The 17,500-nt window shown below is 44.9% G+C and overlaps 1 protein-coding gene across 1 annotated transcript in view; it reads right to left on the bottom strand.

Moving 5' to 3' along the window:
- The window catches only part of mtr (5-methyltetrahydrofolate-homocysteine methyltransferase), a 46,259-nt gene that overhangs the window by 8,231 nt on the left and 20,528 nt on the right, over positions 1–17,500 (bottom strand). The window contains exons 8-23 of the mRNA XM_081393098.1: positions 15,801–15,895; positions 15,541–15,641; positions 13,919–13,980; positions 13,740–13,807; positions 13,574–13,653; positions 12,847–12,959; positions 9,840–9,980; positions 9,232–9,417; positions 8,609–8,788; positions 7,638–7,754; positions 4,289–4,429; positions 2,548–2,637; positions 1,800–1,952; positions 565–666; positions 321–421; positions 1–10 (exon numbers count right to left, since the gene is read on the bottom strand). The exon at positions 1–10 is cut by the window's left edge and continues 58 nt beyond it. Of these exons, the coding sequence (XP_081249224.1) occupies positions 1–10; positions 321–421; positions 565–666; positions 1,800–1,952; positions 2,548–2,637; positions 4,289–4,429; positions 7,638–7,754; positions 8,609–8,788; positions 9,232–9,417; positions 9,840–9,980; positions 12,847–12,959; positions 13,574–13,653; positions 13,740–13,807; positions 13,919–13,980; positions 15,541–15,641; positions 15,801–15,895 (1,740 nt within the window). The remainder of the gene's footprint in view (positions 11–320; positions 422–564; positions 667–1,799; positions 1,953–2,547; positions 2,638–4,288; positions 4,430–7,637; positions 7,755–8,608; positions 8,789–9,231; positions 9,418–9,839; positions 9,981–12,846; positions 12,960–13,573; positions 13,654–13,739; positions 13,808–13,918; positions 13,981–15,540; positions 15,642–15,800; positions 15,896–17,500) is intronic.

The raw sequence follows: 17,500 nt of genomic DNA, 5'->3' as shown, positions 1-17,500 counted from the left end.
ATCAATGACCCTAAGGACACACACACACACACACACACACACACACACACACACACACACACACACACACACACACACACACACACACACACACACACACACACACACACACACACACACACACACACACACACACACACACACACACACACAGCGTCGGGTTAGAATGACTGATGGCAGCGTTTACTCGTCTGACTTCAAACATCTGCTACAACTGAACGGCCACTAAATACAAATCATACGCCAGGAGCAGTGCTTAAACACACACACACACACACACACACTCACACTCACACACACACACACACACACACACTCACCTGAAGTTGTTGCATCCCAGCACGACTCCCACAATGTTCTTGCCGATATCATGAACGTCTCCCTTCACCGTGGCCAACAGAACCGTCCCCTGATACGGGTCCTGCAGAGCCAGCACACACACACACACACACACACACACACACACACACACACACACACACACACACAGTAACTGTCCCGTCATGCTCTCTGAGAATCAGACCTGTGATCATCATCAGGTTGTTCTTCATCACACACACTCACCGTGTCTTCATCAGATCCCGACATCATCTCCTGTCTCTCCTTCTCCATGAAGGGAATCAGATGCCCGACCGCTTTCTTCATCACACGCGCCGATTTGATCACCTGATGACACACACACACACACACACACACACACACACACACACACACACACACACACACCGGACCTGTGATGGACTCCACTACTGTCTCTGACTCTCACTCACTTTCCTCTATACCATAAAATAACTATTTTTGAATCCACATTTTTTCTTAAAGTAAAGAACATTTCAATAATCTAAAGAATTTTTGTCCACTATAAAGAACCTTTAGTTGCTCTGTAGAAGATGTTAAAGCTTCTTCATGAAGCTTTATTTTTAACCACTTGTAATAAAAAAGTTTTTTGTTATACAACTTATTTTATTTAGTTTTTTTCTCTCTCTCAGGTGTGTGAGGGTGTGTGTATCAGAGTGTGTAATCATGCCTTCGTTTGCTAGGCTTGGTAAATGTGTTTATACATGTATGAAGGGGTGTCACAATATATCGCAATACAAAAATGCAAAAATATGTATCGTGGATAGTGACAATATGTATTGTGTATAGTTCACCCAAAATAAAAATGAAAAAAAAACGAAAGTTTTCAGAGTTTCAGTGTCAGTTCTACATTAAACTACTATATAATGTTGAATATAATGTATAATAATGCAATGAGGGAATATATTTGTGTCCTGATAATGCCAGATATCCAGTAAAAGTGTCCTTCATTATTTTAAATATATCTAGTCAGTGACAGTGAAAGCATATTCATCTACAATAACTCAGTATTTTCAGCTTCAGAATCATGAATATTGTTATTCTGGCGTCTGTATTGTCCTGTATTGGGTTTCAGCACCAAGTCCAAGAATATTAATTTACACACACAATGTAAAACTAAATCTAGCATTTTAATCAACAGAACATTTTTTGTTAACCTTTTATCATGTGTCTTGGAGTATCGCAGTAATATTGTATCGCGAGTTCAGTGTCGCGAGTTCAGTGTCGTGACACGAGGGAATCGTTACACCTCTATATGTATGTTTTAATTATAAACTGTGATGCAGTTTGGGCAACAATGTTGCTATTAAATGTGAAGAAGTTGCTCCACGTCTTCGGCTTCTCTGCTGATGCAAGCGAGCTTATCAATATGAATTGATGCCATCATCTTCATCATCATCATCATCATCAGTGTTTCGTTGAGATGTGTGTGTCTCCGGTACCTGTGGTAAGAACATCTTCCCGGCCCCGAAAAGATCTCCGACCGTCTTCATGCCGTTCATGAGCGGCCCCTCGATCACATGCAGCGGCCGGGGATACCGGTCCGAGTGAAGACGCGCCTCCTCAGTGTCCTCCACCACATGCTTCTCTATTCCCTGAGAACACACACACACACAGCTTCATTATGTCCGGTCCATAGACTGTAAAAACATATGGGTGTTCCTGAAGCCCAAAGTGGGCGGAGCCGGCCGTCGCCATCTTGGCCGCGCGTCACTCCCGGATAAACGACAATGTGCGGTGAGGCGGATTAGCTGAGGTGACGTGACGCTAACAGACAGCAGACAAACGGCTAGCAGTGACATCAGCGGCAATCCACCTGTCACTCAAGTGGCCACGCCCTTAATTATGCAGAACTTTAAGGCTTAATATAATTTAAATGGATGAGTTATAAAATAATTCACCCCCCTCACAGTCGTCATGAAGGGCAACATCAGCGATATAGACCAAAACCACTTTTAGCACCAGACTGTAAACGTGTGTTTTTCTGCTGTAAAGTTGGGCATTTTAACATGGGGGTTTATGGGATTGAGTCTCTAGTGGCCAGTGGATGAACTGCAGTTTGAGTCTCTTCAGTGTTGGATAGGAGAGAGAGAGACGGGAAGGTTGCTGCTTAGTCTCTCTATCCTCTGATTGTGTGTTATGCGCAGTGAAAGGAAGTGTGTGTGTGTGTGTGTGTGTGTGTGGACTGACCTTGATGAGTGCGTACTCCAGCCGCTCCTCCACGCTGCCGCTCCTCCACTCATCCGTCTGAACAACCTTCTTTCCTCCTTTAGCGTTATTCTACACACAGCAGAACACCACAACATGAGGAACACAGACTGACACTTCGGTCCACAACAGTTCATGATCTCACAGTTGATCTCAGCGCTTTAACATGTTTCACGGGTGCATGAGCGCAGATCAATGAGGCAATCTGTCAGCTCCACAAGACACACAAACCCTGTGTTAATCGAAAGAAAAAACTTGGACAAAAAGATAGAGTCCAATATTTGGCGATGACACAGAATAATGAGAGATCTACAAGTCATTTAAAGGTGGGTCATTTTTGACCCAGATACCAACTTACGTCAAGGATTTTAAGCACAGCTCAAGGGTTACATCAACACACTCCATTAAAGTTTAAAGTACAAATTATTCCAATTAGAACGAAGCATGAAACACTTCTCAAGTAAGTCAAACGTTTTTGCACCAAACCAAATCCATTAGCATCAAGATCTGGGGCCGTGTGTATAAAGAAGCTCAGAGTAAACTTTATCTCAAGTGTGTCAAAATACTAAGATTGACGTAATTTTACTCTTATTCCTAAACTTAAGAATAAGATTCATAAAGGTTCCTAAGTGTTAAGACTAGGTCTCAGCTCTCAGTGCTGGAGAGGTCTCCTAGCCTAGTTAGGAGAAACAAGATGGCAGCAGCGAGGAGGAGACACAAACTTTCCAACGAACATATGAACTGGAGTTATGTACATGTATATGATGTTGTGTAGGCTATCTTATATTGACAGGCAGTTAAATAAACGATACAGGCTTGATCGTAAAGGTTTTAGTTTTGTAACTGACCTTGTAAGAAATGTACTAACTCCTCCCACTCTACTAATTAGTGCTCTGACTGCAGTGATGAAAAGAAATAATGACATTTTTACTCAAAGCACTACTATAACAATATGCTTACAAAATCTTTTTTACATTTTTAATAATCTTTGGATAAAGGGTGCAGATGTCAGTTGTCCCAGGCTGCTCAACACTTTAGGCCAGTACTGTGGCAGTTCATTGACTTCCCAACTGATCTTCAATCCATGCGGCAAAAGCAAGCCACTTTCATGAGGATTGCAAGCTTCACTCCAACTGTAAATGAGGAGACATACTATATCAATAGAAAATGATTCCGTAGCACTATTTAATTTTTAATTTATTTTACTTTTTAAAATAAATGTAAGTATTGAAATAAATGTTTCAGTGTCTTAATTAGGTGATTTTATTCTAATTACATTGGTGTCATGCTGCTGTGACCTCACCCTTGCAGGCTCACTATTGGCTGATTCAGAGGTTGAGGACGGCCATTTTGGGTTGACATCATTATAGTGATTAGTTTGCAGCACTTAAGAATCAGTCTCAGACTTTACTGTTGCTTTTAGCTTCTTTATAAAAGTCTCCTACTCTTAGAAAAGTGCTACTTTTTACTTAGAATTTTTTGACACTTAAAACAAAGCTTAGGACTATTCTTAAGAGCCTTTCAGAGAAGTTTTATACATACGGGTCTTTTTTGTTCAGAGGTGTCGGGTTATGGTTCTCGTTTAGGTTTAGAGCGGATGGTTCTGGTTCTGAGCGGATAGTTCTGGTTCTGAGCGGATAGTTCTGGTTCTGAGCGGATGGTTCTGGTTCTGGTTTAGATCAGATGGTACTGGTCTTGGGTTCTGGTTCTGGTTCTACAGTACCTGAGCGTACAGCAGGAGCTTCTCTGTGGCGTCTGGGTCTCGGTTCCAGATGATGTTCTCACAGAGCAGCAGGAGCTCTTTATCGATGTCGTCATACACCGGCAGATTACCAGCGTTCACAATCCCCATGTCCATGCCATCCTGCACACACACACACACACACACACACACACACGTTTACTGTTGCTCATGTGTTTGTACAAGGATAAACCTTCTTATCCACTAAATATCATGATCCCAGTTTCAGGACTGCAGTTCTAGGACACTAGTGTGTTTGTATGTATAACAGTTTTAACTGTAAACCACTGAGACTGAGCTGAGACTGAGACTGAGCTGAGACTGAGCTGAGACTGAGCTGAGACTGAGACTAAGCTGAGTTGAGCTGAGCTGAGACTGAGACTGAGCTGAGACTGAGACTGAGCTGAGACGAGACTGAGACTAAGCTGAGTTGAGTTGAGCTGAGCTGAGACTGAGCTGGACTGAGCTGAGACTGGACTGAGACTGAAACTGAGCTGAGACTGAGACCGAGATGAGACTGAGACTGAGCTGAGACTGAGCTGAGACTGAGCTGAGACTGAGACGAGCTGAGACTGAGCTGGACTGAGCTGAGACTGAGCTTAGACTGAGCTGAGACTGAGCTGAGACTGAGCTGAGACTGAGCTGAGACTGAGACGAGCTGAGACTGAGCTGGACTGAGCTGAGACTGAGCTTAGACTGAGCTGAGACTGAGACTGAGACGAGCTGGACTGAGCTGAGACTGAGCTGGACTGAGCTGAGACTGAGCTGGACTGAGCTGAGACTGAGCTGAGACTGAGCTGAGACTGAGCTGAGACTGAGCTGAGACTGAGCTGAGACTGAGCTGGACTGAGACTGAGCTGAGACTGAGCTGAGACTGAGCTGAGACTGAGCTGAGACTTTGCTGAGACTTTGCTGAGACTTTGCTGAGACTGAGCTGGACTGAGCTGGACTGAGCTGGACTGAGACTGAGACTGAGCTGGACTGAGCTGAGACTGAGCTGAGACTGAGCTGAGACTGAGCTGGACTGAGACTGAGACTGAACTGAGACTGAGCTGAGACTGAGCTGGACTGAGACTGAGCTGAGACTGAGCTGAGACTGAGCTGAGACTGAGCTGGACTGAGACTGAACTGAGACTGAACTGAGACTGAGCTGAGACTGAGCGAGACTGAGCTGAGACTGAGCTGAGACTGAGCTGGACTGAGCTGAGACTGAGCTGGACTGAGCTGAGACTGAGCTGGACTGAGACTGAACTGAGACTGAGCTGAGACTGAGACTGAGCTGGACTGAGACTCAGCTGGACTGAGCTGAGACTGAGCTGGACTGAGACTGAGCTGGACTGAGCTGGACTGAGACTGAGCTGGACTGAGACTGAGCTGGACTGAGCTGAGACTGAGCTGGACTGAGCTGAGACTGAGCTGGACTGAGACTGAGCTGGACTGAGACTGAGCTGGACTGAGACTGAGCTGTGACTGAGCTGAGACTGAGACTGAGCTGGACTGAGACTGAGCTGGACTGAGACTGAGCTGGACTGAGCTGAGACTGAGCTGGACAGAGACTGAGCTGAGACTGAGCTGGACAGAGACTGAGCTGAGACTGAGCTGAGACTAAGCTGAGACTGAGCTGAGACTGAGACCGAGATGAGACTGAGACTGAGCTGAGACTGAGCTGAGACTGAGACTGAGCTGAGACTGAGCTGAGACTGAGCTGGACTGAGCTGAGACTGAGCTTAGACTGAGCTGAGACTGAGCTTAGACTGAGCTGAGACTGAGCTGAGACTGAGCTGAGACTGAGCTGAGACTGAGCTGAGACTGAGCTGGACTGAGCTGAGACTGAGCTGAGACTGAGCTGAGACTGAGCTGAGACTGAGCTGAGACTGAGCTGAGACTGAGCTGAGACTGAGCTGGACTGAGCTGGACTGAGCTGAGACTGAGCTGAGACTGAGCTGGACTGAGACTGAACTGAGACTGAGCTGAGACTGAGCTGAGACTGAGCTGAGACTTTGCTGAGACTTTGCTGAGACTGAGCTGGACTGAGCTGGACTGAGCTGGACTGAGACTGAGACTGAGCTGGACTGAGCTGAGACTGAGCTGAGACTGAGCTGAGACTGAGCTGGACTGAGACTGAACTGAGACTGAGCTGAGACTGAGCTGGACTGAGACTGAGCTGGACTGAGCTGAGACTGAGCTGAGACTGAGCTGGACTGAGACTGAACTGAGACTGAGCTGAGACTGAGCGAGACTGAGCTGAGACTGAGCTGGACTGAGCTGAGACTGAGCTGAGACTGAGACTGAGCTGGACTGAGACTGAGCTGGACTGAGCTGAGACTGAGCTGGACTGAGACTGAGCTGGACTGAGACTGAGCTGGACTGAGCTGAGACTGAGCTGGACTGAGCTGAGACTGAGCTGGACTGAGACTGAGCTGTGACTGAGCTGAGACTGAGACTGAGCTGGACTGAGACTGAGCTGGACTGAGACTGAGACTGAGCTGGACAGAGACTGAGCTGAGACTGAGCTGGACTGAGCTGAGACTGAGCTGGACTGAGACTGAGACTGAACTGAGACTGAGCTGAGACTGAGCTGGACTGAGACTGAGCTGGACTGAGACTGAGACTGAACTGAGACTGAGCTGAGACTGAGCTGGACTGAGACTGAACTGAGACTGAGCTGAGACTGAGCGAGACTGAGCTGAGACTGAGCTGGACTGAGACTGAACTGAGACTGAGCTGAGACTGAGCTGGACTGAGACTGAACTGAGACTGAGCTGAGACTGAGCGAGACTGAGCTGAGACTGAGCTGAGACTGAGCTGGACTGAGACTGAACTGAGACTGAGCTGAGACTGAGCTGGACTGAGACTGAGCTGGACTGAGCTGAGACTGAGCTGGACTGAGACTGAACTGAGACTGAGCTGAGACTGAGCGAGACTGAGCTGAGACTGAGCTGAGACTGAGCTGGACTGAGACTGAGCTGGACTGAGACTGAGCTGGACTGAGCTGAGACTGAGCTGGACTGAGCTGAGACTGAGCTGAGACTGAGCTGAACTGAGACTGAGCCGAGACTGAGCGAGACTGAGCTGAGACTGAGCTGAGACTGAGCTGGACTGAGACTGAACTGAGACTGAGCTGAGACTGAGCTGGACTGAGACTGAGCTGGACTGAGACTGAGACTGAGCTGGACTGAGACTGAGCTGAGACTGAGCTGGACTGAGACTGAGCTGAGACTGAGCTGAGACTGAGCGAGACTGAGCTGAGACTGAGCTGGACTGAGACTGAGACTGAGCTGAGACTGAGCTGGACTGAGCTGAGACTGAGCTGGACTGAGCTGAGACTGACCTTGATGGCGTGGTAGAGAAACACTCCATGCATGGCTTCCCTGATGACCTCCATCCCTCTGAAGGAGAACGAGAGGTTGGAGAGGCCACCGCTGATCCTGGCGCCCGGCAGACTCTCCTACACACACACACACACACACACACACACACACACACACACACACACACACACACACACACATTTAACAATTTATGTCCACTTAAAATAAATGATTTACAGGAACATAAATATTATAGATGCAGTCAAATACATGTAGAGAATCATGGACCAGTAGCATAAACCTACCCATCTCACACACACACACACACACACACTAACACGACCCCTAAACCTACCCATATCTCACACACACACACACACACACACACACACACACACACACACACACACACACACACACACACACTAACACGACCCCTATACCTAACCATCACACACACACACACACACACACACACACACACACACACACACACTAACCTGACCCCTAAACCTACCCATCACACATTGAGTGTGAGACAGACCTTGATGCTCTGTGTGTGTGTGTGTGTGTGTGTGTGTGTAATGTGTGGACATGTTTTTCTACACCGGTGGGGACTTAAACCTGAATGCACACAGACTCATGGGGACTCGTGTCACCGTGGGGACCTAAATTGAGGTCCCCATGGGTACAAAAGCTTATAAATCATACAGAATTAGTTTTTTTGAAAATGTAAAAATGCAGATTGTCTCCTGTGATGGGCAGGTTTAGGGGTAGGGGCAGTGTAAGGGGATAGAATATACAGTTTGTACAGTATAAAAACCATTACGTCTATGGAGAGTCCTCACAAAGATAGTGCACCAGACATGTGTGTGTGTGTGTGTGTGTGTGTGTGTGTGTGTGTGAGTCTCTGTGTGTGTGTGTCTCTGAGTGTGTGTGTGCGCATGTGAGTGTGTGTGTGCGCGTGTGAGTCTCAGTGTGTGTGTCAGACCTTGATGCTGCGTGTGGCTCTAATGAAGTTGACGGCGTACATGCAGTGCTCCTCCATGCCGGTGCCGATGGTCAGTATGTTCGGGTCAAAGATGATGTCATTGGGGTTGAAGCCCGCCTTACTGATCAGGAGCTGATAGGCTCTCGCACAGATCCGCACCTTCTGATCCGTTTCAGTCGCCTGGACACACACACACACACACACACACACACACACACACACACACACACACAGATAGATTCACTTTTATGATGGATAGATGCACTTTTATGAACTTCAAACAGAAACAGCCATTCACTGCCATTATAAAGCTTGGAAGAGCCAGGGCATTTTTTAATATAACTCTGATTGTGTTCATCTGAGAGAAAAATGCCATACACACCTAGGATGGTGAGGAAATCATGGGCTAATTTTCATTTTTGGGTGAACTATCCCTTTAAAGAACTAGTTCACTCAGACTTTCTTTTTTGTGGAAAACACAAAGGAAGATACTTTGAGGAATGTCGTTTTTGTCCATATAATGAAAGTCAATGGGGTCCAAAAATGTTTGGTTCCCAACATTCATAAAAATTGGAATCAACACTAATTAAATCAACTCAAACAGTAATCTGCCAGTAACGCACCTGTCCTTCCTCATCGAAGGCCATGACAACCACGGCAGCGCCGTAGCGCCGGACCTGACGAGCTCGCCGCAGGAACTCCTCCTCGCCCTCCTTCAGGCTGATGCTGTTCACGATGCCTTTACCCTGACAGCACTTCAGACCCGCCTCGATCACAGCGAAGTTCGACGAGTCGATGCACAGCGGCACCTGCAGCAGAGGTCAGAGGTCAGCAGAGGTCAGCAGAGGTCATGGGTCATCGGTTCAGTTCCCGACAACATTTTACCAGCTCCTCAAAATTATCACATTTTCAGGAACACGAGTCACGTTTTTACATCGTATGAAATATGCAGAGACTTATATTATGTAATTAACATCAAGCACGCAAAAACAATAGATTACGTTTATTTGTGTAGAGCATTTCCCACAATCCACTAGTTTCAGTTTAGCTTTAAATACATTAGTTTAGGCTCGACGTTTATAATATCTGGAAGCTTGTTTCTGCCACGGAATAAATGTTGCTTTTAATGAATGCCACTGTAATTTCTGTTCCTATTCTTCACACTGATATGGAGCTTGATGTGAGTGTGTGTGTGTGTGTGTGTGTGTGTGTGTGTGTGTGTTAGCTGGACCTTGGCGATGTCGGGCTCAGAGGAGATCAGGTTACAGAAGCGGGTCATCGCAGCGGATCCGTCCAGCATTCCCTCGTCCATGTTGATGTCCAGAACCTGAGCGCCCATCTCCACCTGAGCTTTAGCGATGCTCAGCGCATCCTGAGAGAGAGAGAGAGAGAGAGAGAGAGAGAGAGAGAGAGAGAGAGAGACCCTTCGTTATTTCTTAAAGTTACACATCAACCTTCTTTATTCATTACAAACAATGTAACAATATTTAATTATAAAAGAATATCTGTTTTCTAATTAATTTGTGCAGGGTCTCCAGTGACCCGAGGAATGTAATAGTGCAACAATTGAATCTCTGATGACTCAATAAGTGAAATTCAGCTTTATTCCTCAGGGTGGCGCTGTCTGATACACATTTTGAGCTGGTGAACATGAGCAGATGCTGGATGTACTGGAGAAATGAGCTCTGATGAGGACAGTGATGATGATGATGATGGGGAAAGCATCTGATCAAACTGATCAAAAAGGTAACGAAACAAGCTTTAATTTATTCTTTTGTTTAAAGTATCAGGAGTTTGATACGGCCGTTCAAGATCATCTGTGTTCGAGATCATCTGTGTTCGAGATCATCTGTGTTCGAGATCATCTGTGTTCGAGATCATCTGTGTTCGAGATCATCTGTGTTCGAGATCATCTGTGTTCGAGATCATCTGTGTTCGAGATCTTCTGTGTTCGAGATCTTCTGTGTTCGAGATCTTCTGTGTTCGAGATCTTCTGTGTTCGAGATCATCTGTGTTCCAGATCATCTGTGTTCCAGATCATCTGTGTTCCAGATCATCTGTGTTCCAGATCATCTGTGTTCCAGATCATCTGTGTTCCAGATCATCTGTGTTCGAGATCATCTGTGTTCGAGATCATCTGTGTTCCAGATCATCTGTGTTCCAGATCATCTGTGTTCCAGATCATCTGTGTTCCAGATCATCTGTGTTCCAGATCATCTGTGTTCCAGATCATCTGTGTTCCAGATAATCTGTGTTCCAGATCATCTGTGTTCGAGATCATCTGTGTTCGAGATCATCTGTGTTCGAGATCATCTGTGTTCGAGATCATCTGTGTTTGAGATCATCTGTGTTCGAGATCATCTGTGTTCCAGATCATCTGTGTTCCAGATCATCTGTGTTCCAGATCATCTGTGTTCGAGATCATCTGTGTTCGAGATCATCTGTGTTTGCTGTGTTCCAGATCATCTGTGTTCCAGATCATCTGTGTTCGAGATCATCTGTGTTCGAGATCATCTGTGTTCCAGATCATCTGTGTTCCAGATCATCTGTGTTCCAGATCATCTGTGTTCCAGATCATCTGTGTTCCAGATCATCTGTGTTCGAGATCATCTGTGTTCGAGATCATCTGTGTTCCAGATCATCTGTGTTCCAGATCATCTGTGTTCCAGATAATCTGTGTTCCAGATCATCTGTGTTCGAGATCATCTGTGTTCCAGATCATCTGTGTTCGAGATCATCTGTGTTCGAGATCATCTGTGTTTGCTGTGTTAGAGATCATCTGTGTTCGAGATCATCTGTGTTCCAGATCATCTGTGTTCCAGATCATCTGTGTTCCAGATCATCTGTGTTTGCTGTGTTCGAGATCATCTGTGTTCGAGATCATCTGTGTTCGAGATCATCTGTGTTCCAGATCATCTGTGTTCCAGATCATCTGTGTTTGCTGTGTTCGAGATCATCTGTGTTCGAGATCATCTGTGTTCCAGATCATCTGTGTTCCAGATCATCTGTGTTCCAGATCATCTGTGTTCCAGATCATCTGTGTTTGCTGTGTTCGAGATCATCTGTGTTCGAGATCTTCTGTGTTCGAGATCATCTGTGTTCGAGATCATCTGTGTTCGAGATCATCTGTGTTCCAGATCATCTGTGTTCCAGATCATCTGTGTTTGCTGTGTTCGAGATCTTCTGTGTTCGAGATCTTCTGTGTTCGAGATCATCTGTGTTCGAGATCATCTGTGTTCCAGATCATCTGTGTTTGCTGTGTTAGAGATCTTCTGTGTTCGAGATCTTCTGTGTTCGAGATCATCTGTGTTCCAGATCATCTGTGTTCGAGATCATCTGTGTTCGAGATCATCTGTGTTCGAGATCTTCTGTGTTCGAGATCTTCTGTGTTCGAGATCTTCTGTGTTCGAGATCATCTGTGTTCCAGATCATCTGTGTTCCAGATCATCTGTGTTCCAGATCATCTGTGTTTGCTGTGTTCGAGATCTTCTGTGTTCGAGATCATCTATGTTCGAGATCATCTGTGTTCGAGATCATCTGTGTTCGAGATCATCTGTGTTCGAGATCATCTGTGTTCGAGATCATCTGTGTTCCAGATCATCTGTGTTCCAGATCATCTGTGTTTGCTGTGTTCGAGATCTTCTGTGTTCGAGATCTTCTGTGTTCGAGATCATCTGTGTTCGAGATCATCTGTGTTCCAGATCATCTGTGTTTGCTGTGTTAGAGATCTTCTGTGTTCGAGATCTTCTGTGTTCGAGATCATCTGTGTTCCAGATCATCTGTGTTCGAGATCATCTGTGTTCGAGATCATCTGTGTTCGAGATCTTCTGTGTTCGAGATCTTCTGTGTTCGAGATCTTCTGTGTTCGAGATCATCTGTGTTCCAGATCATCTGTGTTCCAGATCATCTGTGTTCCAGATCATCTGTGTTTGCTGTGTTCGAGATCTTCTGTGTTCGAGATCATCTATGTTCGAGATCATCTGTGTTCGAGATCATCTGTGTTCGAGATCATCTGTGTTCGAGATCTTCTGTGTTCGAGATCATCTGTGTTCGAGATCATCTGTGTTCGAGATCATCTGTGTTCGAGATCATCTGTGTTTGCTGTGTTAGAGATCGGGTCACTGAAGACCCCATGCTGAATCATTCATGCATTTAAGGGTTAATGTTCCGTGAATGTTCGCCAGGACAGTGGATTTGATTGCATGTTATATTTTAAGGCTGATATCAATAAATCATACCTCATATTGTCCCGCCATGATGAGCTTGGCAAACCTGCGCGATCCGGCGACGTTGCAGCGCTCACCGATGTTCACGAAGTTTGTGTACGGGCCGATCCTGAACGGCTCCAGACCTGAGCCACACACACGTCACATATGGAGAGTGAGAGTGTGTATGAGTGTGTGTGTGTGTGTGTGTGTGTGTGTGTGTATATGTGTGTGAGTGTATATACGTGAGTGTGTATGTGCGTGAGTGTGTGTGTGTGTGTGTGTGTGTGTGTATGTGTGTGAGTGCGTGCGTGCGTGCATACGTGTATGTGTGTGCGTGTGTGTGTGCATACGTGTATATGTGTGTGCGTGTGTGTCACCCGGTGGCTGTTTTTGGTCAAGCGCCTGAACAAAATCTCACAGAAACTTTAAATTCGGAACACAACTTGGTTAGAAATGTGGCTTTACTTTTATAGCAATTTTAGAATACAAATTATTTTGTAATATATATATATATATATATATATATATATATATATATATATATATATATAAAATAAAAACATCTAGTTCAGTGCATTTGCTTTACAATAAACCTAAACCTCTGTAACTTTTTTTACACTTTCATTTTCTGAAGTGCAATAATCTGCTGAGCGTCTGTATTCCAAAGCATTCGTGAATTGCAAGCATTTAAGTTTAATTTTAACAGGTTAATAATCAATAATTCAAGTTAATAATTCCAGAGGAGTTTCAGACGCACCTGACAGAAGCATATAATCACTGAACACGTCTGTGGGAGGAACTCTGGGTTTAACATGACGCACGCTTTCAGCAATCGCCCTGAAAAACACACACACACACACTTTAGTTCAGCGATCTCAACACTAGCACACACTCTGACGTCAGTATGAATCTCTCACACACACCGGATGTGATCGGGTGTCGTTCCGCAGCAGCCGCCAACAATATTCACCAAACCGTCCACAGCGAACTCCTGCGGGAATATAGTGTGTGTGTGTCATGAGAAACTCCACGGACACACACACACACACGCACGCACGCACACACACACACACACACACACATCAGTGTATCGCTACTTTACCTTTAAATGTGACGCTGTGACCTCGGGCGTCTCGTCGTAGCCTCCGAATGTGTTGGGAAGCCCTGAAAACACAGATCAGAGACGCAGCACGCTGTAAACATATGCAGTGCTGAACAATTATCATTTCAAACTGTCGTCAGAAACGTCCAGTTAATAATTCCATATTTCATCATAGGGCTGCACGATTTTGAGAAAAAACCTAATTGCGGTTTTTCTGACAAATATTGCGATTGCGGTGCGATTTTCGATTTTTTTGGTTTTATTTATTTTAAAGCTTAAAACTGTACTTTTTATGTAATTTATGTAATAAATATAACCTTATTGTAAAGTGTTACTGATTAGTTATACACCGATTCAGACGTCTCCTGAGTTCACTGTTGGAAAGATCAGTTGTTTTAACCATTCATTAAAATGAATCGGTTCAAAGGAGTCATTAGTTCGCGAATTGGACGTGTCATGCGCGTTGTGTGATTATCCCAGCAGTTAGGACATGGACATCCAAGATTTCTGTCAACACAGAAAACATTTCATCACTGGATATTTTTTTCGTTTAATTAAAGAGTTTTTTTTTTTGTCAGTTAAATGTCCGGAACGCTTTTGAGTTCAATTTATTTAGCACAATTCACACCCAGCGGTAATTCAGGGGGAAAAAAAATCTCCGAATGATCCACATGAAACTTTGGTCTTCCGACCTTTTACCACCGTGTCGATTTATTTTGTGCGAGGGAGAGAGAGCAAGACAGCGCTTAGTTTGGAGACTGTGAAGTCTTGTTTACTTTCGCCAGGCTCCGAAGAGAGAGAGAGAGAGAGAGAGAGAGAGAATGCGCGCGCGCGCGACCGGCTCTCTCTCTGCTCGTTCTGTTAAACATGCGCCCTGTCACTCACAAGCGCAGCAGTTCATCTACATTACTCACCGATCAAATAATACTTTGGCGGGACAAAAATTCACTTTGGCGGGCGCTAAAACAAGTTCAATGCAGAAAATTCATGCGTGAATTTAACTTAGTAGGCTACATGACCATGCACTCGCACAAATGCGACCACATAAAATTTTAACTCGCACATTCTCAAAAAATGGTCGCATATTTCGGCCATTTCTGCGCAGTTACAAGCTTTTTCTATTGGCACAATTCGAGGTAGCCTACACGTTGTGTGTTAGCTGCTTTGCTGCTGACAGAAATACGGTGCACTGCATACAACCTTGTAACTTTCCATTGCCATTTCTAATTGGCCAGCAAGCCAGGAACGCGAGATTCGACCATTTTGATTGGCTAATAGGTTTGTCACTCAAATGTCAGAGGTGGGGGAAAAAACCTCAGACTCCTGAGGTTAGGTTATTGCGGGAGTTAAAACCTCAATATCGATGCGATAAAGGTTAATCGTGCAGCCCTATTTCATCATAACATTGAATATATACACTACCAGTCAAAAGTTTTGGATTGGTAAGATTTATGTTTTTAATAGAAGTCTCTTCTGCTCACCAAGGCTGTTTTTATTTGATTAAAAATAAAAACACAGTAATATTGTGAAATATTATGTATTTGACTGGTAGTGTGTGTATCCAGCGTTATTCATCAACAGTGGTGTGTGTGTGTGTGTGTGTGTGTGTGTGTGTGACTCACCAGCGTTCGGGTAACAGATGACGAACGCTCCTGTGCTCTTCCCTATGGCCTCGATGAAGGGCCGCATCTCACTGGCTCCCAGAGCGCAGTTCAGACCGATACTGGAACACACAGAATATCAGAGAACACACACACATCAGAGGATCTGAGAGGAACAAACACTTCACTGAAGAGAGACTGAAGACGAGGAGAGGATGAAGATGAAGACGAGGAGATGATGAAGATGAAGATGAGGAGAGGATGAAGATGAAGATTCTCACCACAGTGGTTGAGCGTGAGACATGCTGATGACGAATGCCTCGCCCGTCTGACCTGAGAGTGTGCGGCCACTCTTATCCACGATAGTGCCTGAGATCTGCACACACACACACGTGTGTTTCATGATATTAGTTAATGATATTTTCATTGGCCTAATAAACAAACAAACACTCTCACTCACACTCACTCTCTCACACTCACACTCACTCTCACTCTCACACTCACTCTCACTCTCACTCTCACTCTCACACTCACTCTCACACTCACTTACTCACACTCACTTACTCACACTCACTTACTCACACTCACTTACTCACACTCACTTACTCACACTCACTTACTCACACTCACTTACTCACACTCACTTACTCACACTCACTCTCACTCTCACACTCACACTCACTCTCACACTCACACTCACACTCACACTCACACTCACTCTCACACTCACTCTCACACTCTCACTCACTCTCTCACACTCACACTCACTCTCTCACTCTCACACTCACACTGGCCCTCATTTATCAATCTTGCGTAGAAACGGGCGTATATATTGGCGTAAGATTATGCTTACACTCCTCTCATCGCCTGATTTATGAAGCTGTGCGTACCTTTGAAATTCTGGTGTACGCAATACCTGCCCTTGATAAATGCCGCGGCTGAAATCGATCGTCATTAGAATAACACGCCCCTATATATTCAAGTCTCCGCTCCCCCCACGCCCTCATTTTACGCCATGGACACACGGAAGACGGCAAATTAAAGAGAAACTTCTTTGAGAAAGAGAAAGCGAAACCAGGGAAGTGGAAAGAAACAAAATTGATTTCTAGATTTTTATTATTAATGACGCTTATTGTTATTTAGAAGAAGAATGTCGTTATTATTATTTGTATTATTATTATTATTTAAAAGAAGAAGAATGGCATTTTTATTGTTTTGTCAGTCTGAATTATTTTTTTGGTCATTGAAAGCCTTTCATTACTAAACCCAATCCGTGCATACCTGCCGGGCCTAACCCTGGCCTAACCATCGTTTCAAAGAATAGTACAACGGCGAGCGCGTCGAGTATAAACGCCTCGTCCGTTTGGGGAGGTGCGCGCGCAGTCTGCGGAGACTCGCGCTGCGGAGCCAGGCGAAAGTATAAACAAGGCTTGAAACGTCAGGTAAAGCGCACAGGCTTGCAACTTAAGGAATACATATGCCTACAATTCAAATGATTTGGTAAAGTCACACAAATTAAACATTGAAGTCCATGTTGCACAAAAATAAACATTGAAGTTTATAATTACTATGTTTTTTTTTTTTTTACAGTGGGTCATAATATATCATATCTTTTATTTTGTCAGTGCGTTTTGTGGTGTTAGGAATTGTTTTTCTGCGCATTCCCGCACTCAAAACGTGCGTACACCACCTCCTGAGCAGGTGTAGGATTTGAGCGTGCCGTACGCCAAAGTCCATATTGATAAATCTCAAAGTCACCGTGGTTTTGGGTGTACGCCCGGTGTACGCTGGAAATTTGGTGTACGCACTTTTGATAAATGAGGGCCACTCACTCTCACACTCACACTCACTCTCACACTCACTCTCACACTCACTCTCACACTCACTCTCACACTCACTCTCACACTCACTCTCACACTCACTCTCACACTCACTCTCACACTCACTCTCACACTCACTCTCACACTCACACTCTCACACT

This window comes from Scardinius erythrophthalmus (genome assembly GCF_964197995.2).
Source record: "Scardinius erythrophthalmus genome assembly, chromosome: 18".
Lineage (NCBI taxonomy): Eukaryota > Metazoa > Chordata > Actinopteri > Cypriniformes > Leuciscidae > Scardinius > Scardinius erythrophthalmus.
Note: the sequence above shows the minus strand (reverse complement) of the source record. Positions and strands in the feature narration are given on the sequence as shown.